This window comes from Lepidochelys kempii, chromosome 1 (assembly GCF_965140265.1).
Source record: "Lepidochelys kempii isolate rLepKem1 chromosome 1, rLepKem1.hap2, whole genome shotgun sequence".
Taxonomy (NCBI): domain Eukaryota; kingdom Metazoa; phylum Chordata; order Testudines; family Cheloniidae; genus Lepidochelys; species Lepidochelys kempii.
The window spans coordinates 13042340-13059831 of record NC_133256.1 but is presented as its reverse complement, the minus strand read 5'-3'; the positions used below and the strand labels follow the sequence as shown (position 1 = coordinate 13059831).

Here is a 17492-nt window from a genome sequence, read left to right as displayed (position 1 = left end):
GTTAATAATACAACCAAATAGCAGCTGAAGCTACTCTTTGCTGCAGCCCCACAAATTTCAGACACTTACCTTAGCTGGGGAAAATCATTTTCTTATCATATTTTACTCATTAATGGCAAGAAATTCGGATGAACCCAGCTCTTTTTCTCCCCCATTGTATATTTCTTGGAATTATTTACCCAGCAGGGACTAAAACGATAGAGGGGACAGTATTTCAGACCAAGGCCCCCAACCTGCCAAGTTTACCCCACTTGTGTGTACGCTTATTTGTGTGTTTAGCTCGGGACCTAAATACCCACAGGCTCAAAATTGTGGCATAACAAGATTTGGTCTGATAGAAGCAGCCCAGAGAGAGAGGTGCCTGTAAAAGCAGGGAGGAGACTGAATGAGGGTGAGGTGGACGAAGAGGCAGCAGAGATGCAGACTCCCTAAGGGAAACAGAACTTGAGCCATCAAGGGAAGGAGCAGTGAGTCAGCACCAATTGGAGGGGAGGGAAGAACCTTTTCCCTCTTGATTCATCTCCCATTCTCAGTCCCCTACAAAGGATCTGAGTTGTCTGTGGTGGGGCTTTGGGTGGTTTTTTTATTTTTTTTTTACTCTTGTCTAGACAGTGTTTGCTTTAAGGTGGCGCTGTGAGCTGGGTAGGTTTGTTGTGATTTTTTTTTCTCCCCCATGAGGGGAACCATTTTGATCGCTGAAATCCACACCCAGAAATAGGCCACTGGAACAATCGCCCCAACAAGCAAGTGGCTCTAGCCCTTTGGATTTCCTTAAAGACCCTAAGGCTTTAATAGCCGGTGATCCTCATTCTCTCTCTCTCTCCCTCCCCGCCCCGCAGCCTGGTTCTTGAACTGGGCATGCCAGGGTGGATTAAAGTGGATTAATTTATTGTTTGCGGCTTCATTCTCTGCACGGCACGGCTGTATGGAGGCGGGCCTCTGTCCAAAGCTTTTTAGTCCTGAAAATGGGTGGGACCAGAGCATCTCCCTGCTGCTGTCCAGCCACACAACACACTCTTCCCAGCTAGGCTCCCCTCCCTTCCGCCCCAGGGGTCTGGGAGGGAAGAGTTAACAGGGCTCCCCCCACTCCGCAGGCGCTGAGGGAGGCAGGTGATCTCTCTGCATCCCCCCCCTTCTTCGGCATCCTTCGCTGCGCGGCGCTGCTGACAGCGGGGCTGGGTGGGGCCTTTTTCTCTGCAGCCGCCGCGGCGGCGATGCTCCGCTCTCCGCGCAGATGATGGCTAGGGGGCGGCTGCTCCTCCAGCCGCGGCCGTGAGATCCGCAGCGGCGCCAGCCGGGGAGAGACGCGGTGCGGGGGGAAGGCAGGAGCCTGCAGCCGGGCTCTTCTCCGCGATGCACCGGGGCTGAAACCCGACCGGGCTGCCGCGCGCCTGCAGGGTGGGGTGCGGGGGGGGGGGGGGGAGGAGGTTGCACTTGCCTAAGGTCGCCAAGGACTTGGGGGGGATCCGCAGCTTTGACCGACCATTGCTTGCGGGGCAGCATTTCCTTTGCCTTGCGTTTGCCAGAGTCCTCGCCCTTTGCAATTCGTACAGAGCCTTCTGCTTGCAGCTAGGGACTGTGACTCTCGGGCTTGGCACCGGTTTGCCCCCCCCCCCCGCGCCCTCGAAGTGCTGCGTGCACCGCCGCAGCTCGATTTGCCCCCCCCCCCCAGCCCTTTGCAATTCGTAGAGATCCCCCCTCGATCTCGAACTGGCACCGAATTTCCTTTTCCTGCCCCCCTCGGCCGGGGGCTGTTTCAGGAGGAGGAGTGACGGAGCGAGTGGATTACTTTGCTGTGTTCTTTGCAGGGTGTGCGGGGAGAGGCCAGGCTGTCTGGGAGGGGAAGAGGTTGAGGCGTCGCCATGGCTTGGCCCTGCATCACCCGGGCGTGCTGCATCGCCCGCTTCTGGAACCAGCTGGACAAGGCGGACATCGCGGTCCCTTTGGTCTTCACCAAATACTCCGAGGCCACTGAGAACCCCACGGCCCAGGTGGGCTTGCAGCAGCAGCAGCCACGCCCTTCCTCTGCCATCGAGACCCAGCCCTCCATCCTTGGCAGCGACCTGGATGCAGTTGCCAAGGCGACTGCGGCAGGGGGGGACCACAAGGCAGGGCCGGGGCAGCAGCCTCTGGCCGACTCGGTGATGCGCCAGGACTACAAGCACTGGAAGGCGCAGCGGCCGGAGCCCAGCTGCAAACCCAAGAGCGAGTACCAGCCCTCGGAAACCCCCTTTGAGAAGGAGAGTCAGTACCAGAAGGATTTCCGAGCTTGGCCCATCCCCAAGAGAGGGGACCACCCCTGGATCCCCAAGCCAGCCCCGTCCCCTGGGCCAGCCCTGGACAAGGGCCCCCAGGAGAAACCTCCCAGCCAGGAGAAGAGGAGGAAGCTGCAGCCAGGGCAGGAGAAGAAGGAGGAGGAGGCAGAGCAAAGGGCAAAGGAGGAGCAGCCCAAGGTGGCCAGGGCTGAGGAAGGGCGGAAGAAGAGGGTCCAGGTGGTCGAGGATGGGGGGCAGCAGCAGCCCGGGCTCTCGGCATCCCAGGAGGCGGCCAAAGGGCGAGCAGCAGTGGATGCCCTCAACAGGCAGATCAGGGAGGAATCAGCAGCCGGGGTGAGCAGCTCCTACAGGTGAGAGGCGGATACATCACCCCCCTACCCAGCACCCCCATCTTCTGTGTGCCTTTGCCCAGTAGCTAGTGTCTCTGGGCCACCCCCAACCCACCTTCACCTGCCCAACACCCCTTCTCCATCCTCTTTGTGTCCACCCAGTGCCCTGCCCCAGCCCCATCCACCTGCCCAACGCCCCTCCTCCATCTTCTCTGTGTCTGCCCAGTACCCTCCCCCAACCCCTGTACACCTGCCCAACACCCCTCCTCCATCCTCTGTGTCCTCTCTGTTGAGGGGAAGCCAGGGAAATCTCTTGCCATCCTCCCCTAACCTCACCCCAGATATACTGTATCTCCCTGTGGTGTGCGTGACCATTTCCTACTAGCTAAACCCAATAAAAAATCACTGGGTCTGCAGCTTCAAGAACTTTCTGGGGGCTCCTCCCACCAGTGCAGTCTCAACAATAAATCACCCTTCCATTTCCACCTCCCCTTTGTTTGTAACTGTATGTGTTCACATGTTGGGCTAATAAACCTGCTGGCCACTTTTGCACTATGTCTGCAAGCCGTTATGAACACAGTGAGGCTTTGGGCTGGAGGCTTCATAGGAGCCCAGGATAAAATCAACTGGGCTGAAGCATGGACTGTGAGCTGAAGGCAACTTGTGGAGTTTAAAGCCTGCAGTGTGCCTTTAATCCAAAGGTGCCTCCTGCAGAGGCTACAGGTGGGAGCATGCATTGGTCCAGATTTATAAGAGCAGGAGGTGGCTGGGATGAAAACAGACCTCCACAATGGGCTTCATTTATGCAGATTAGGTGTGTCCTCCAGGATCCTGCGGTAGGTGGGTGGGACAAAGTTTTGTCACTGTCGTGTTAAATCCATTTGATTGAAGTAGCTTGCTGGCTGCTGGGGGAATCACACATTCCAGTATATATAAGCCACAGATTTTCCCCAGCACTGATGAAGTAACCTCTCTCCTTGATTTTATCTCTCTTTTGATTCTCAGAAGGCAGTTGATGCCTGATTTCACATGAAAATGGTCCTCCCTGTGGTTCAGAATGAAATGTAGCTGCTGTAAGGTGTTTGTTTCTGGTTGAAGAAGTATGTATTATAAATGAAAAACAAACTGTAACAAAGAGGTGACAGGCTGGAAGTATACACACATTGTCTAGGCCCAACTGGAGTTTTGATTTCCTTTTGAAATCAGAGATTTTCGTGATGCTGCTTTCTAGATCTTTCCTTGCCAGAGGAAACTAGGGTTCTATAGTCCTGAAAGCAGAACTGCTGGTTTTTTGCTGATAAAATAAATTTTGCAATTTCTCTGTCTCCTCAACCCCCATTGGGGGTGTTTCCAGCAAAGCGAATGTGACTAATTAGCCCATCTCATGGGTTCTGCAGATGATATCTGTCACATAGCAACATGAGAAACAATTCATATGAATCTAAAATGTATACATAATTTAGCTTCTCCATTTTTCTGCTTGCAGTGGGGAAAGGGACAGTTGGCATTCAGCTTGAAAATCATGGACGTGGTAGAATTTTCCTTCTTATGAACTAAGGCTAAAAATTCTGGGCCTGATTCTTCATTGCCCTGCATGTTGGCAGCCATGTACCCATGTGCAAAGTGTACTCCTGTGGGAATTCTGCGCCAAAAAATTAAAAATTCTGCATATTTTATTTGTCAAAATAACACTGTGTAATCACACCCATTTCAATTATTTCGGTAATTTATTTCAAAGTACCTGTCAGCAAGTATACCTGTAACAATACAGACAACTAAAAAAGGTTCAGGAAATGTTTTTGACAAATAGATTCTTTACTAGGCATATTAATACAGAACTTTAAGTTATAATTCATTTCAACTACAATACAGAATGCTATTTCCAGCACCCCTTACAAGCAGTGCAAAGGCTTGGGGAAGTCAGGGATAATGAAGGAGGTGAGGGAGAGGGAAGTAATTGCTGGGAAGGAGACTGGGAGTGAACTTGAACAGTTGTTGGGTGTGGGTGGAAGAAGTATGCAACAGTTTTTTTGGAAGGGGAGGGATTGTTAGGGAATTGGGGAGCCTGCCCCATGGAGACCCTGGCTGACCCCTAGTCTCCTGGTGTCCTTGCACCCCCACTCAGCCGCCCCCCATCCCCATGTGGTCCTGCACTCTCACTCCCATTCAGCCCCCACCCCAGTCTGTCCCCCCCATAGCCATTCTGAACCCCAGTCTGTGTCACCCCCCCAGCATTCCCATATGCCCAGCTCTGTCTGTCCCCCACACCCAAAAAAAACCTGGGCCTCTTCACCTGGCCCAAGGGGCAGGGCACTGTGAGGAAAGCAGGCTCTCCTCCTCCCTCTCCACATTTGGCTGCTCTGGCCTGTGAGCCAGCTGCACTCGCCACAACACTCTCTGGGGGTGAAAGGTGTATCTGCAGCGCCTCTCCAGCAGCATGTATTTTCTGCGGAGAAAAATAATCTGCCCGGGACATGAACTCCGCATATGCAAAGTGGCACAGAATTCCCACAGGAGTAAAAGTAGTGTCAAACAGTGCCACTCTTAGCTGACAGTGTTTTCACCCTCACTTTGCACTAGTGTAAACGATACACCGCAATGAAGATCCCTAGTGTATATACGAGCCTCACTCTGATTTCACATTCGTATAAAGCAGCAGTGACACCTTTCGAAGTCAATGGAGCTGTATTAATGTGAGAGCAGAACGGGCCCTAAGATTCTGATATGAACATGCCGCTTGCAAATTAGCTCACCCTTGTGAACAAAATTTTAACCTAAAAAGTTTAAATAGAAAAAACGATATCTGAAATGTCTGTTTATGGCTAGTATTTGCAAAAGTCAGAAATTAATGTGTATCTGTCACATCCCTGTAGGAAATGTCTGAGAATTAAGCAGGTTTTTTTGGTGGTGGGGAGGGGGTTAGTAAGAGCCTTCTGATTTGTTTTGGAGTTGAGACTGATATTGGATTGAATCAGGGCTCCCGTGGTTATCGGCTGTTGTCAAAGCTCTGCATGTGACACTAGGGACCTTTATATTGTGAAATATCTAGTAGGAAGTTTAAAGGACAAAGGAACTACGGTATTTGGCCAAGATTTGCCAAAATGACTAGTGGTTTGGGGTGGCTCGATATTTAAGGGGGCTCATCTGGAGGTGCCCTAAAGGGGTTTGATTTTTCAGAAAGTGCTGAGCACCTGCCCTCTAAAAATAAGGCTTCTTTAAGATCACTAGTCCCTTTTAATTATGGATTTTCTTGACACTTTTTTTTAGTAACAGAAATAGCTTTTGCCTTTAACATTCCTTGCTTGTTTTTTAATGGCAGGAATAAAAGGTAAACGGTGCCCTTGAATCATGTGATAGCTGACATGATAAAGTGCCATATTCTATTCTACCACATTGAGTAAGTGGATATTTAGATTATTTACATACACAGAATCACAGCCCTGGTGCACTGGTAATGCAACTGATTGTAGCATCTTTAAATCGGATTAGTCAGTATTTTGATGCCATGACTAATTCTGAGGATGCAGTGGATATAATGTAATAGGTCTGATCAGGTCAATTCTGTTTGGTATGCTTAATAAAGGGCAGGTTTATGCCTATTCTCTGAGGCTGCTGAAAGGGTAGGATGGATGACCCCCTTCTCCCCGCTCCCTCCATGCACCCATGCAGGGAGCAGTCGTAATTTAGCTGATTGCGCTCCCTTTGGCAGGAGGTGTTGCCCAGTGCTAACATGAGTGATCACCACTGCAAATGGGGCTAGTCATGGCCCCATCTTCACACTAGCTAGCGCCAGGAGGCATCACTGGGATAGCACAAGCTATACCTTTCCTACCGGTGAAGTAACTTCTGCAAGCGATTGTACTTTCCCCTCATTCTTCTAAAGGCTTCATGCCTGCTCCTGCCTTGTGCAGGGATAATGCCTCTAGCTGCTACCCTGCAGGTGGTGCATCCTCTTGAACACAGGTCCAGATCCTTGAGCCAAAGTAGAGTCCTACCTTTGGAAATAAGTTATTTACCATCAAAATGCTGAAAGCTTCTTCTGAACTTGTTTGTTGTCATCTGTCATATGAGCCTGTAGCAGGGCACTCACTCTGCTCCTGGGGGAAAAGGTAGGCTGATTGGGGAAGTGGCCACAGTTGTGGCCAAACCCAGCCAGGCCACAGCTGGCCCTGATGTAAGGGCTAAGGGAGGAGCTGGGTTAGTCTCACTCCAGCCTTGGGGATAGGCAGAGGCAGCTGGTCCAACTCCCTCGCCAGTGATGAGTGGCCATTACAGACTGCAGTTTGCCCAGAGAAAGGGGACTAGATAATGACTGGCAGTAGCCACTGAGGGAAGGTGGGCTTAGAGGGTTGCGGGTTCCCCTGAGAGCAGAGACCCAGAGTGGGGGGGGTGCTGCTGTGGGCAGAACCCCAAGGGAAAGGAGCACCAGCATCCAGGAGGGACACAGGGCCTGAGGCAGGAGCGACACCAGCCAGCAGGAGGTGCTCTGAGTGCTGGAATCAAGCTAATTCCCGGATGACTAGCAGGAGGCGCTGTGAGTCTGCGATCTGCTACAAAGCCCATTGTTTGGTGTTTTGCAAAGTGAATCTTGAGCAGTAGACTCCTCATTCCTTTGTCAGTCTGGGTGTCCAGCATATGCTATATAGGCTCTATCTTTAGCCCTGGAGGTGTTGGAATCAATGCTGACTGAAGGGCCTCAGTGCCTGGCAGGATTGAGCCTTAAATCTGCAGTGTATTATCCCTTTTTGGTATCTCTTCTTCCCCCCCCCCCCCCCCCCCAGTATTCCTTTTCTTTGTGCTCTCATTTTAATCCTGTTAGTCCTTGGAGTGTGTCACAGGAGGGGAGTGGGCTATAAAATGGTATCTCTCTTTGCACTTGCCTCTTCGTTTATAACAAAGTGATGTTTGTGCTAGTTGCCAGATGACTTCTAGTTCTGTGTTTAATATGGAAATATTTAAGAGTTATTCATTGTTTAGAAAATGCCAAATTCTAGAAATCCTTTTAATTAGTGAAAAGCGTTCTGCTCATAAGCAGCACTCTGTGCGTGTAGTCTCTCAGACATTTATGTTTCCTCCTCCCCGCCAAGACCTCAAATAAGAAAGAGAGTGTGCCAGAGCCGAAGGGCATAGTTTGCAAACTTGAATGCCAGAAGTTTAGGCAGCTCATATTCGGTAAGGCACATACTGTAAATATCTGTATTAGGCACTTAGGACTTCATGGCATGTGAATTTCACCTGTCCATGACGCAACCAGCTCGATAAGTACACAAAATCCGGATTTAGGTGCCTACCCTCTGGTGCCTACATTTGAAAATTTGACTCCATGTGCTCTTTAAACATCATGTTGTGTCTGATATGAAAGCCACTTTTCACTTGCACAAGTGTAGAAATTAATGGAATTTCTGAGCTATTCTGTTTTATGTTTAACTTTATTCCGAAAAAAATCAGGGAAATCACTGTGTCTGAAAAGCGTTTTTAAAATGAGCTGCTGGGCCTTCAGGAGGCATTAAGGAAATATTGATGGCCGAATTCCAATCACCTGAATTTAAGGAGTTAGTCTCTAATCCTGCCAGGTGCAGGGCTCTCTTGGCCCCCCAGTGACATCAGCACAGAACTTTGCTCAGCATCTTTCAGTATCGGGCCCAAAAAAGCAAACTGTAGGCAGAGAAGGGAGGGGCTGGGTGGATACAGATCTGTGGCAGCTGAGCAGAGGTGCTTGGGGCATTGTGCTTGCACAGGGCAGATAAAGGTGAAATGGCACCTTCCTTGTACCGCTGGATAGCCAATGGCACAAGGACTGACCACACCTTCAAACCAGTTGACTATGCCTCCTTTGGATCTTCTCCATCAATGCCTAAAGAGTGCTATGGTCACTGTTATGCCTGGAGACTGCATGGGTGTAATGGGGAGGGAAGTGGCTTCCTGTATTTTCTTTCCATCCTCCCCCAGCAAAGCCAAGTAAGGGCAGCCAGAGGCCAGACCCTAAACTCAATGTAATACTATTAACCTATTGCTTCAGGGCAGCAAGGACGTTTCATATTGGTGCCTGTCCTCTTTGCCCTTAGCTGCACTGATGCACAGGTGGGGGCTGGCAGCCAATATTCAGAGAACAGATGACCTGGGAGATTTCCTTACAGTCCTTGTTGCTGCTGAAGATCAGCGTAATGTGATGCTTTAAGGCCATAAAACCGGTCTCCAGCCAAAAGCAAATGACAAATTCAGTAGCAGATGATATTCTGGTTGTAGGGATGCAGTGGGAATAGGGCCTGATTCTGCACTGCTTTCTCGAACAAAACTCCCACAGCACTCATTGGGGATTTCACCAGGATCAAGCTTATGAAGGTGACTCACTATTCAGGGGTCTGCTAGAGGGGGTTCATGAGAGCTGGTCATGAAAATTCTGACACCTAATTAAAGCGAGGTTTGGGGCCTGATTTCCCAGCCCATGTTGGAATTGCTCCCCACTCCCTCCCCCCAGGATACAGCTAGATAATAATTTCTGCCAGCTTTGACTTACTCACAAAAATAGCTCCGAACTTGCAAATGGACAAGACTGAATCAACGTGTAGATATACAAGACAAATCAATGTAAAGGATGCTCCCCATTAGCCCTACAACATCTTAATTCAGGGGCATGTGCAGTAATTTAACTGACCCCTTTTGGGGGGGCACGTTCTGTGCTCCCTTCTCCTGGCTCCGGCAGGAGCTCGCTCTCCTCTCCCTCTCTCTCCACCCCCTCTCTGGCTCTGGCTGGAGCTCACTCTCTTCCCTGCAGCTCTGGGGAGGACTGGAGAGTTCTGTGCCCCTGATGAAACTGGGCAGCCCGTGCCCCTGCTTGCCCCCCCCCCCGTGCACATCCCTTCACCCCATCCTTCCCTTACAGAAAGGGGGCTCTTTACAGTTGTGTTAGCTGAGTTGATGTAGCTCACCACTGAAAAGCTCTCAATACCCCCACGCTCTTTTGCTGTATAGACAAGCTCATAATTACTCATGCAAACACTGAGATTGAGAGCTCTTTGAAGCCAGGACTGGCTTTTTGTTCTGTGTTTGTATAGCACCTCGCACAATGGACTGGGGCTCCCAGAGGCTATGGAAATACAGACAGTAAATAATAACACATGTCGGCACAATACATTAATATTCCTCTATTACGGTAGCACCAAGGAGCCCTAGCTCTGGACCAGGGCCCCGTAGTGCTGGGTGCTGTACAAACCACACATGGCAGCACATCACAAAAGGGGAAATTTTGCTTATCTCACTCCCATGTGCTGCTCCACTGGCTTCAAGGGGACTGCACACATTGGCAGAGGGAGCTGTGATTTGACTCGGAGACGTTGTCTGCACTAGATGGATACCAGTAATCTGTTGTACATGTGCATATCTGAGACTGTCTCTTCTGTCTACGGGCTCCTCTGTAGTGGCGGAGCATCTCACCCTCGTGCATAGATTTTATTCTCACAATGCCCTTGTGAAGCAGGAAAGTACTTTTTTTTTTTTTTAAATACATATGGGGAAGTGAGGCACAGTGTAGGATAAGACACCTGTCCAAGGGAGTCTGCCCACACAGGGAGTCTGTGGCTTGGCAAGGAGTTCCCCATCCCAGCCCCTTTGTACCCCCAAACAGCCCTAATGGGGCAGCTGGGGATTTCAGAGGCATAGAGAATACTCAGGCTGTGTAACCAGCTCTGTGCTGTTCACTCCCAGCTCCCCACCACGCATAAGGACCATCTTGCACTCTGATGATCCCCAGCTCTATAATGGCCAGGAAGGCCACTGATTCATTAGGATAACTGCAATCACATCATATGACTACTGGCCACCAAAAATCCAGCCAAACTCAATAGCCTCAAACTGGTGGAGAACACACAAGGACCACTTGATAAACATACAAGAAGAGAAGTGTATCAACAACTCTGCTGAACACTTGCATCGATCCCCCCAGGAGAACCTTCCACTGTCAGCATTGAGGAAGTAAAAGAAGGACTTGCCGCGATTAAAAAAAGGGAAGGCTGCAGGCCCTGATGGTATTCCACCAGAATTCCTCCACCATCTGGTCCCCAAAGGACTCCAATGGCTAGCAACATTGTACTCCACTACCTTAAGGACAGTATGGATCCCTGAAATATGGCATGAGGCAACGGTAATTGCCATTCCAAAGCCTGGAAAGCCCGCTGATGAAGCAGGAAGCTGTAGGCCATTTTCTATACTATGTATGACCTATAAACTTCTTGAATGTATCATCCTCAAAAGAATATGCCCTTTTACTGAGCCAATTATCCCTGTCAAATAGGCAGGCTTCTGGCCAAAACATAGTTGTTGTGACCAAATTCTGGTGCTCGCAACTCACATTGAGGCTGGCGATCAAAAAAACCTAAAGATCGGTGCAGTATTTGTTGACCTGTCATCTGTGCATGATACTGTCTGGATTAAGAGCCTGATGCTGAAACTTGCTATAATTATACCTTGCTACCAAACACTTCACCTGCTGTGGCCCATGCTGAGTAACAGACGCCAACGGGTATACCTGGCTAATAAGACCAGCTCATCCTGTATCAGAAACAATGGGTTACCACAAGGCTCTGTACTTGTAAAAATCCTTTTTAGTATGTACATAAGTGACATCTCTCCAACTAAATCACGAAAATTTGGATATGCAGATGATCCTGCCAAGCATCAAACCTCCATGACCCTGAGAGAGCATTATCTGAGGACCTCCAAAATACGGAACAATATTTCTGGAAATGAAGGCTCAAACCAAACCCTGCAAAAACAATAGTAAGCGCATTTCATCTTGATAATAGGAGTGCCAACAACACACTGAAAGTAATATTCAGTGATTAAAAATGTGCCACACAATTACATTCCAACATATCTCAGAGTGAAACTCGAGCGCGCCCTCTCCTTCCATGGTCATGTTGAGAAGGTAGCTGCAAAGATAAAAACGAGAGCCAACATAATCCAGAAACTAGCAGGTACAACCTGGGGTGCACCAGCATCAATGCTGTGAACATCTGCAATAGCACTTGTATATTCAAGTATCAGAGGAGTAGCTGTGTTAGTCGGTATCCACAAAAACAACAAGGAGCCCGGTGGCACCTTAAAGACTAACGGATTTATTTGGGCATAAGCTTTCATGGGTAAAAAACGCACTTCGATCTGAAAAAGTGGGCTTTTTACCCACGAAAGCTTATACCCAAATATATCTGTTAGTCTCTAAGGTGCCACCGGACTCCTCGTTGTTACTTGTATATTGTGCACTGGTATGGAGCCAATGCAGCCACACGTGACTGGTGGATACATCGCATCACTGTATTCAGCTGGGTTTCACGGGAACCCTTAAGTCAACTCCAACCCCGTGGCTGCCTGTCCTGTCCAACAGCAAGCGAATAGGGCATTTGACTAACTGAATGAAGAAAGGCCCCGCAGTGGCAAAAGGTAGCCAAATAAAAGCAACTGAGCTGGGTTGGCCAGCAAGGGACAGGTATGTGACTGGCAGGGTCCGACCCCAGTGATCCAGTTTAAAGGGGGATTAGCTTTGTTTTAAAACCAGTTGTGATCATCAGCCATGGCTGAATGGAGGGGGAAGTACTCGTGTATGCTACTCGGTGATTGAACCCATTTTTGGCTTTCTGCTCTGCAGCCTGACAGGAAAAAAACAGGCCTACGTGACTCGTCCAATTATCGGATGAATGGTCTGGGTGGAAGAAACCAAATTTGTGGTTTTCAGCTGCATGGAAAGTTCTTGCTGGTGAACGGAGCCCTTTTGTATTTAGTTATCTGGTGTCCTGCAAGAGGATCCAGTAACATTCATACTCTGCTTAATCTCTCTATTTTACAGACGTGTATAGCCCCTGTTACGCTAGAAATTGAGCATCTCTCAATGCATTTATCCTCACATATTTGAGGTAGGGCAGTGCAGTTATCCGCATTGTACAGATGGGCAACTGAGCCCAGAGAGCCCAAGTGACTTACCCAAGGAGGGTTGTGGCAGAGTAGTCCATGTAATATGCATACAGTTTGGCAGTGGCATCGAGTCATGGAATCATAGCGTTTAAGGTCAGAAGGGACCATTTGATCATCTAATAAGACCTCCTGTGTATCAACCAAGAGCTGAAATGACACCAAAGAATTACAGCCCACAGGACCTATTGATTAAAGTAGGTGAGAAAGTGGGGAATGTGTTGGGTAAAAAATTTCAAGAAAGAAAGAACATTTTGGTTTTATCAATGAAAAATGTTGAAGCATTTTTTTTTTAATTTTAATGAAAAAATTCCCTATATTTTGGTAGGCAAAAGCTTGCACTCACTTCATCCCTGTGGGGAAAAAATAGAGTGGGAATTTTCCATCTTTTTTTCAGTAAGGAAAAAATAAGAGTGATTTATCCCCTCTCATCCCAATGAAATTAACATTTTGGAAAAAATTAACTCGTTTCAAATTTTCACTGAAAAATGAAAAATTTTGAGCAAAATGAAAGGGTGGGGGGTGTGTGTGTGTGAGAGTGAAAATTCTCATTTTGGTTGACAAGGTGTTTTCCCTCAGAAAAAGTTTTTGTTGGAAAACTTTTGACCAGCATTGTCATGGTGTTGCTCTCGAAAGGTAGATATAATTTGCTAGCATAAAAAAAAACAAACCTGTTTGGGTTGTTGTTGTTTTGTTTTTGGGAGCAGGGGTTTGGGTTGGAAATCATTGTTAAAAACAAGCTGAACAAGTGAAAGTTCATAAAAGCCACAGAGTAGATGTCAGTGCCTGGCCTCCTCCAGTACACAAGCAACAAATAGAGGGACCTCTTAGGAAATGCTGGATTAGGCCCTGATAAAGTAGCAAGTTCATATTCAGAACTACACTTTATGTTCAGAATTGGGTCTAGAATTTCTGTCTCTGACTCTGGAGATAAGATTGAGTTAGTAATACATGCCTGATAGATCTTACTGTAACTGGATTATAGGTACTTATTGAAACCATTGGACAGTAGGAGTGTCACCTGTTCTGTAAATTAACATTTATGGGACCTATTTCTTTCTACTCTGTTACTATTGGGTGAATCCAGAGTAAAGAAGTCAGCAGTTACTCCTGATATCCACCAGTGGTGTCGGGCCTGTTAAACTTAATGGGAATTTCTCCATGGACTTCTATAAGCTTTGGATCAGACCCATAAGGAGCCAGACTGGGCCCATGATATTATTAAAGCAGGGTATATAACAGTATGGGCCAAATTCTGCTCTTGGTTACATCTGTGTAATCCCTTGAAAGCTCTGTGTCACTGAGAGTAGGATTTGGCAGTATTTAAGGAAAGACCAAGCAAAGTTTCCTTCAAGCCATTATGGGCCATGTTGAAAAAACATGTTTGATAGTCGGGGCGCGGTACAGTGATAGAGGAGGCAGTTGCAAGGCAGTCATGGGGTTCACCATCACTAGGTAAAGGAAGGAGGGTAGCAGGGTTTAACCGGGAGCAGCGCTTAATAGTGATATGTGAGGTTGAAAGCAGCAAAAGTTCATACCTAGTGAGGCGAGCAGAGGAGAGGTGAGCAGTGTTGCGTTGCAGAAGGAGAGTTTTCACAGAATGGGGGAACCATGAGAGTGAGAGGAGAGCGGAGGACAAAGGACTCAGACATCTCGACCAGGCGTGCTGCAGCAGCTACAGCGCATAGGCAAGGGGGTAAACCCTGGGCTACAGGGTCCAAGGTTGCAGAAAAATAAGCCACCGGGCGATTTCTGTCACCGTGCTCCTGAGTAAGAACCACGAGGGCACAAGCAGATTGTTCGTGACAGAAAAGGGTAAAAGGCTTGTCATAGTTAGGTAACCCTAAGGCAGGGGCAGAGGCTAAATTCTGCTTAAGGGAGATGAAAGCAGCATTTGCTTCAAGTGGCCATGGCATGGGGTTAGGTACAGACGATCGAGTGAGTTCTTGGAGTGGTTTAGCCAGAGAAGCATATTGGGGAATCCATTGCCTACAGAACCCTGTCATGCCTAAGAATTTTCTGACCTGGTGTGGAGAGCAAGGCTGGGGAAAGCTAAGGATGGCTTGTACCCGGGCTGGATAGAGTGTACGGGAGCCCTGGGAGAGAAGGAAGCCTAGGTATGTGACAGAGGTTTGGCAGAGCTGCAATTTTGTGTGAGAAGCCTTATGACTCTTGTTTGCTAAAGCTGTGAGAAGTGTTAGTGAATCAGTTTCTGAGGCAGACAGAGAGGGGGAGCACAGGAGTAAGTCGTCCACATATTGGATCAGTGTGGATCCTGATGGGAAAACCAGATCAGCGAGATCCCTGGCTAGGGCTTGGGAAAAATAGGATGGACTCTCTGTATACCCCTGGGGAAGGGTAGTCCATGTATATTGCTGACCCTTGTAGGAGAAGGCAAAGAGATACTGGGATTCAGAGTGAACTGGGACAGAGAAGAAAGCGGAGCACAAATCTACAACAGTAAAGTGGGTTGCATTTGGAGGAATAGACGCTAGTATTGTAGCAGGGTTAGGAACCACTGGAAAAGAAGATATGACAATACGGTTAATAGCTCAAAGGTCTTGAACAAATCGCCACGATTTGCCATCAGCCTTTTGAACTGGGAGGATAGGGGTGTTACAGGGGCTGGAACAAGGGACAATAATTCCCTGTTCTTTTAATGCAGATATAACTGGAGCAATCCCAGCCTCTGCCTCAGGATTCAAAGGATACTGAAACAGGCAAGGCAGAGGTTTGGAATTGTCTACAGTAATCCGAACTGGGTCAGTATTTAATCAGCCCACTTCAGATGGGTGCGATGGCCATAGGGAGGAAGGCACCTGAGAGATTAGGTGCTCTAGGGATGGAGTTAAGGGACAGCAAGGGACTGGAGTGGAGAGGGAAGTTTCAGACAGCAGGGAGGCTACAGAATCACATAAGGAAGACTGAGGGATTTGCAGATAGACACCATCTGGGGAGCAGTAAATAGAACAGCCAAGTTTGCATAGCAAGTCCCGTCCCAGAAGGTTTGCAGGGGTGGAATCAGAGAGGAGGAATGCATGCTCCTCAGAGAGGGGACCGACCTGAACAGACAAAGGTTTTGAGAGGGGAAAAGAGGTAGGGATCCCTGTAATGCTAACAGCAGACACAGATTTTCCAGATCGGGGAACCTCAGGCAAGTCAGTGGTGCGGATTGTAGAAAGAGAAGCTCCAGTATCAACAAGGAAAGGGAGAGAGATCATTTACAGTCAGGACACATTCTCCAGTAGGGGACAGAGGTAATAAGGGAGCTAAAACTTTGTGAGGTTCCCCAGCATCCCGTCATTGTTGGGGTGAAAAATAGGGTTGGGGATCAGCTGGAGGAACCAGCGGGGGGTTCACTTGATTTCCCATACAATTATTAGGTCGTCTTGGACACTCTTTTTTCCAGTGTCCAGGCTGTTTACAGTAGTTACAAACCCCAGTTAATCCAGCCCCCCACCCCCTTCCTCAACCCTGTCCTGTCCCCGGTGTGGTCTGCTTAGTCCTGAATAATGATGTATCTGCAGAGCCATTAACTTTTGGGAGGACTGTTCCTCCTTTCCTTTTAAAGTGCGGTGGCAATGCTCTGCTACTACCAGCAATTTGTCCATGGTTTCAGTTTCCCATTCCACACTTATTCGTTTTAACATGCTGCCTGTGGCAGGGAGAAGACCATCAACAAATGCATGTGCCAAGGCCCCCTGCCCATTTACATCGGGCTCTTGTATTCCTGAATGTTGTAGGAAAATATCAGTTAGCCGGGACCTATAGTCGCCTGGGCTTTCTCCTTGCCCTTGCTTACAGCAACCTATTGCTGTCCAGTTTGTTTTAGGAGACCACACTTTGGGAATGGCTTGATGCAGGCACTTCCAAAGAGCCATACACCGGTCTCTGTATGCCGAATCTGGGCCAGTACTTTTTATGGTTGAGTGGCGTGCCTCAGCTGGCCAGTCTATGGCAGCCAACCATTTTTCATAATAACTGGCAGGAGCTAACAATTTACACAGTTGGAGGAGATCTGTCTCAGAGGGTTCATAGGTTTCACAGATTAACAGAAACTCCTCAGCAAATTTGACAGAGTTTTCCTGTGGTTTGGGAAAACTTTTAACTATAGATAAAAGTTCTGTACGAGTCCAGGGCTTATAATCCCATATGGACTCACTTTCTCCCATCTTAAGGACTCGTAAGGGTGCCACAACAGTTTGATCAGAGTCTCTCATTAACCTCCCATCAGGTTCTCTTTTCCAAGAAGAGATGTCAAGAGAATCTTTGCAGTCTGCTTTGGATTTCTTCTTCATAATATTTTGCAGAGCTGCGAGGCCAATGAGGGTATCTTCTTCACTTTCATTATCTGTAGTCACTGAAGATTTTTCCTTTTCTGATTTCTTATTTGCGCAGGAGTATGGTGGGGGTAGGGTTTGATTCGGATCATTGCACAGGACTGGGTAAAGGGGAGTGCTCGGACTAGTGGTGGGAGAGACTGCATCCAATTGAACTGTTAGTTTTTTGATAGAATTTTTAAGAGAGGTGAGTTGCCTCTTCCCACCACTGCATGAAGCAGTCTACTTCTCCTCTCTCCAATTCGGTTTTTGGGAGGACGAGTTTGCTTTTTAAAGCATCCACTCAATCCTTGTCCCAAGAACCTAACAGTGGCCACTGTAATTTGGGGTTCTCTAGAGCTAATTTGGACCATTTTTCAAGAAACCTACAAGAGTCCGGACCCCTCCTAAAATACATTAAATAAGCTGGAGTTCCCTTAGGGAACTGTTCTACCTTAGACTTCTGATTACCCATCCAGGAGGACTTCACACAGCACTCACACAAGAAGGAAATTCGGTCTCAGCAGAGCGGCACCCGGTGCAACACACAGAAACGAGCCCACAGGCTACTGCCTCAACTGCCTTTGCTTTCACACCAGGGGTTATAC

General features: G+C 48.2%; 1 protein-coding gene across 13 annotated transcripts in view; it reads left to right on the top strand.

The window, feature by feature from the left end:
- The first annotated feature begins 1122 nt into the window (after window positions 1–1122).
- The window catches only part of MAP6 (microtubule associated protein 6), a 77712-nt gene continuing 61342 nt past the window's right edge, over window positions 1123–17492 (top strand). For 5 of the 13 annotated variants that reach the window (XR_012157679.1, XM_073334972.1, XM_073334990.1 and 2 more), the window contains exons 1-2: window positions 1123–1398; window positions 1809–2626. Coding sequence is in view for 8 of the 13 variants with exons in the window: in XM_073334972.1 (XP_073191073.1) it covers window positions 1863–2626 (764 nt within the window). In the remaining 5 variants the exon portion in view is untranslated. The other 8 variants (XR_012157675.1, XR_012157676.1, XR_012157678.1 and 5 more) reach the window with 5 other exon arrangements.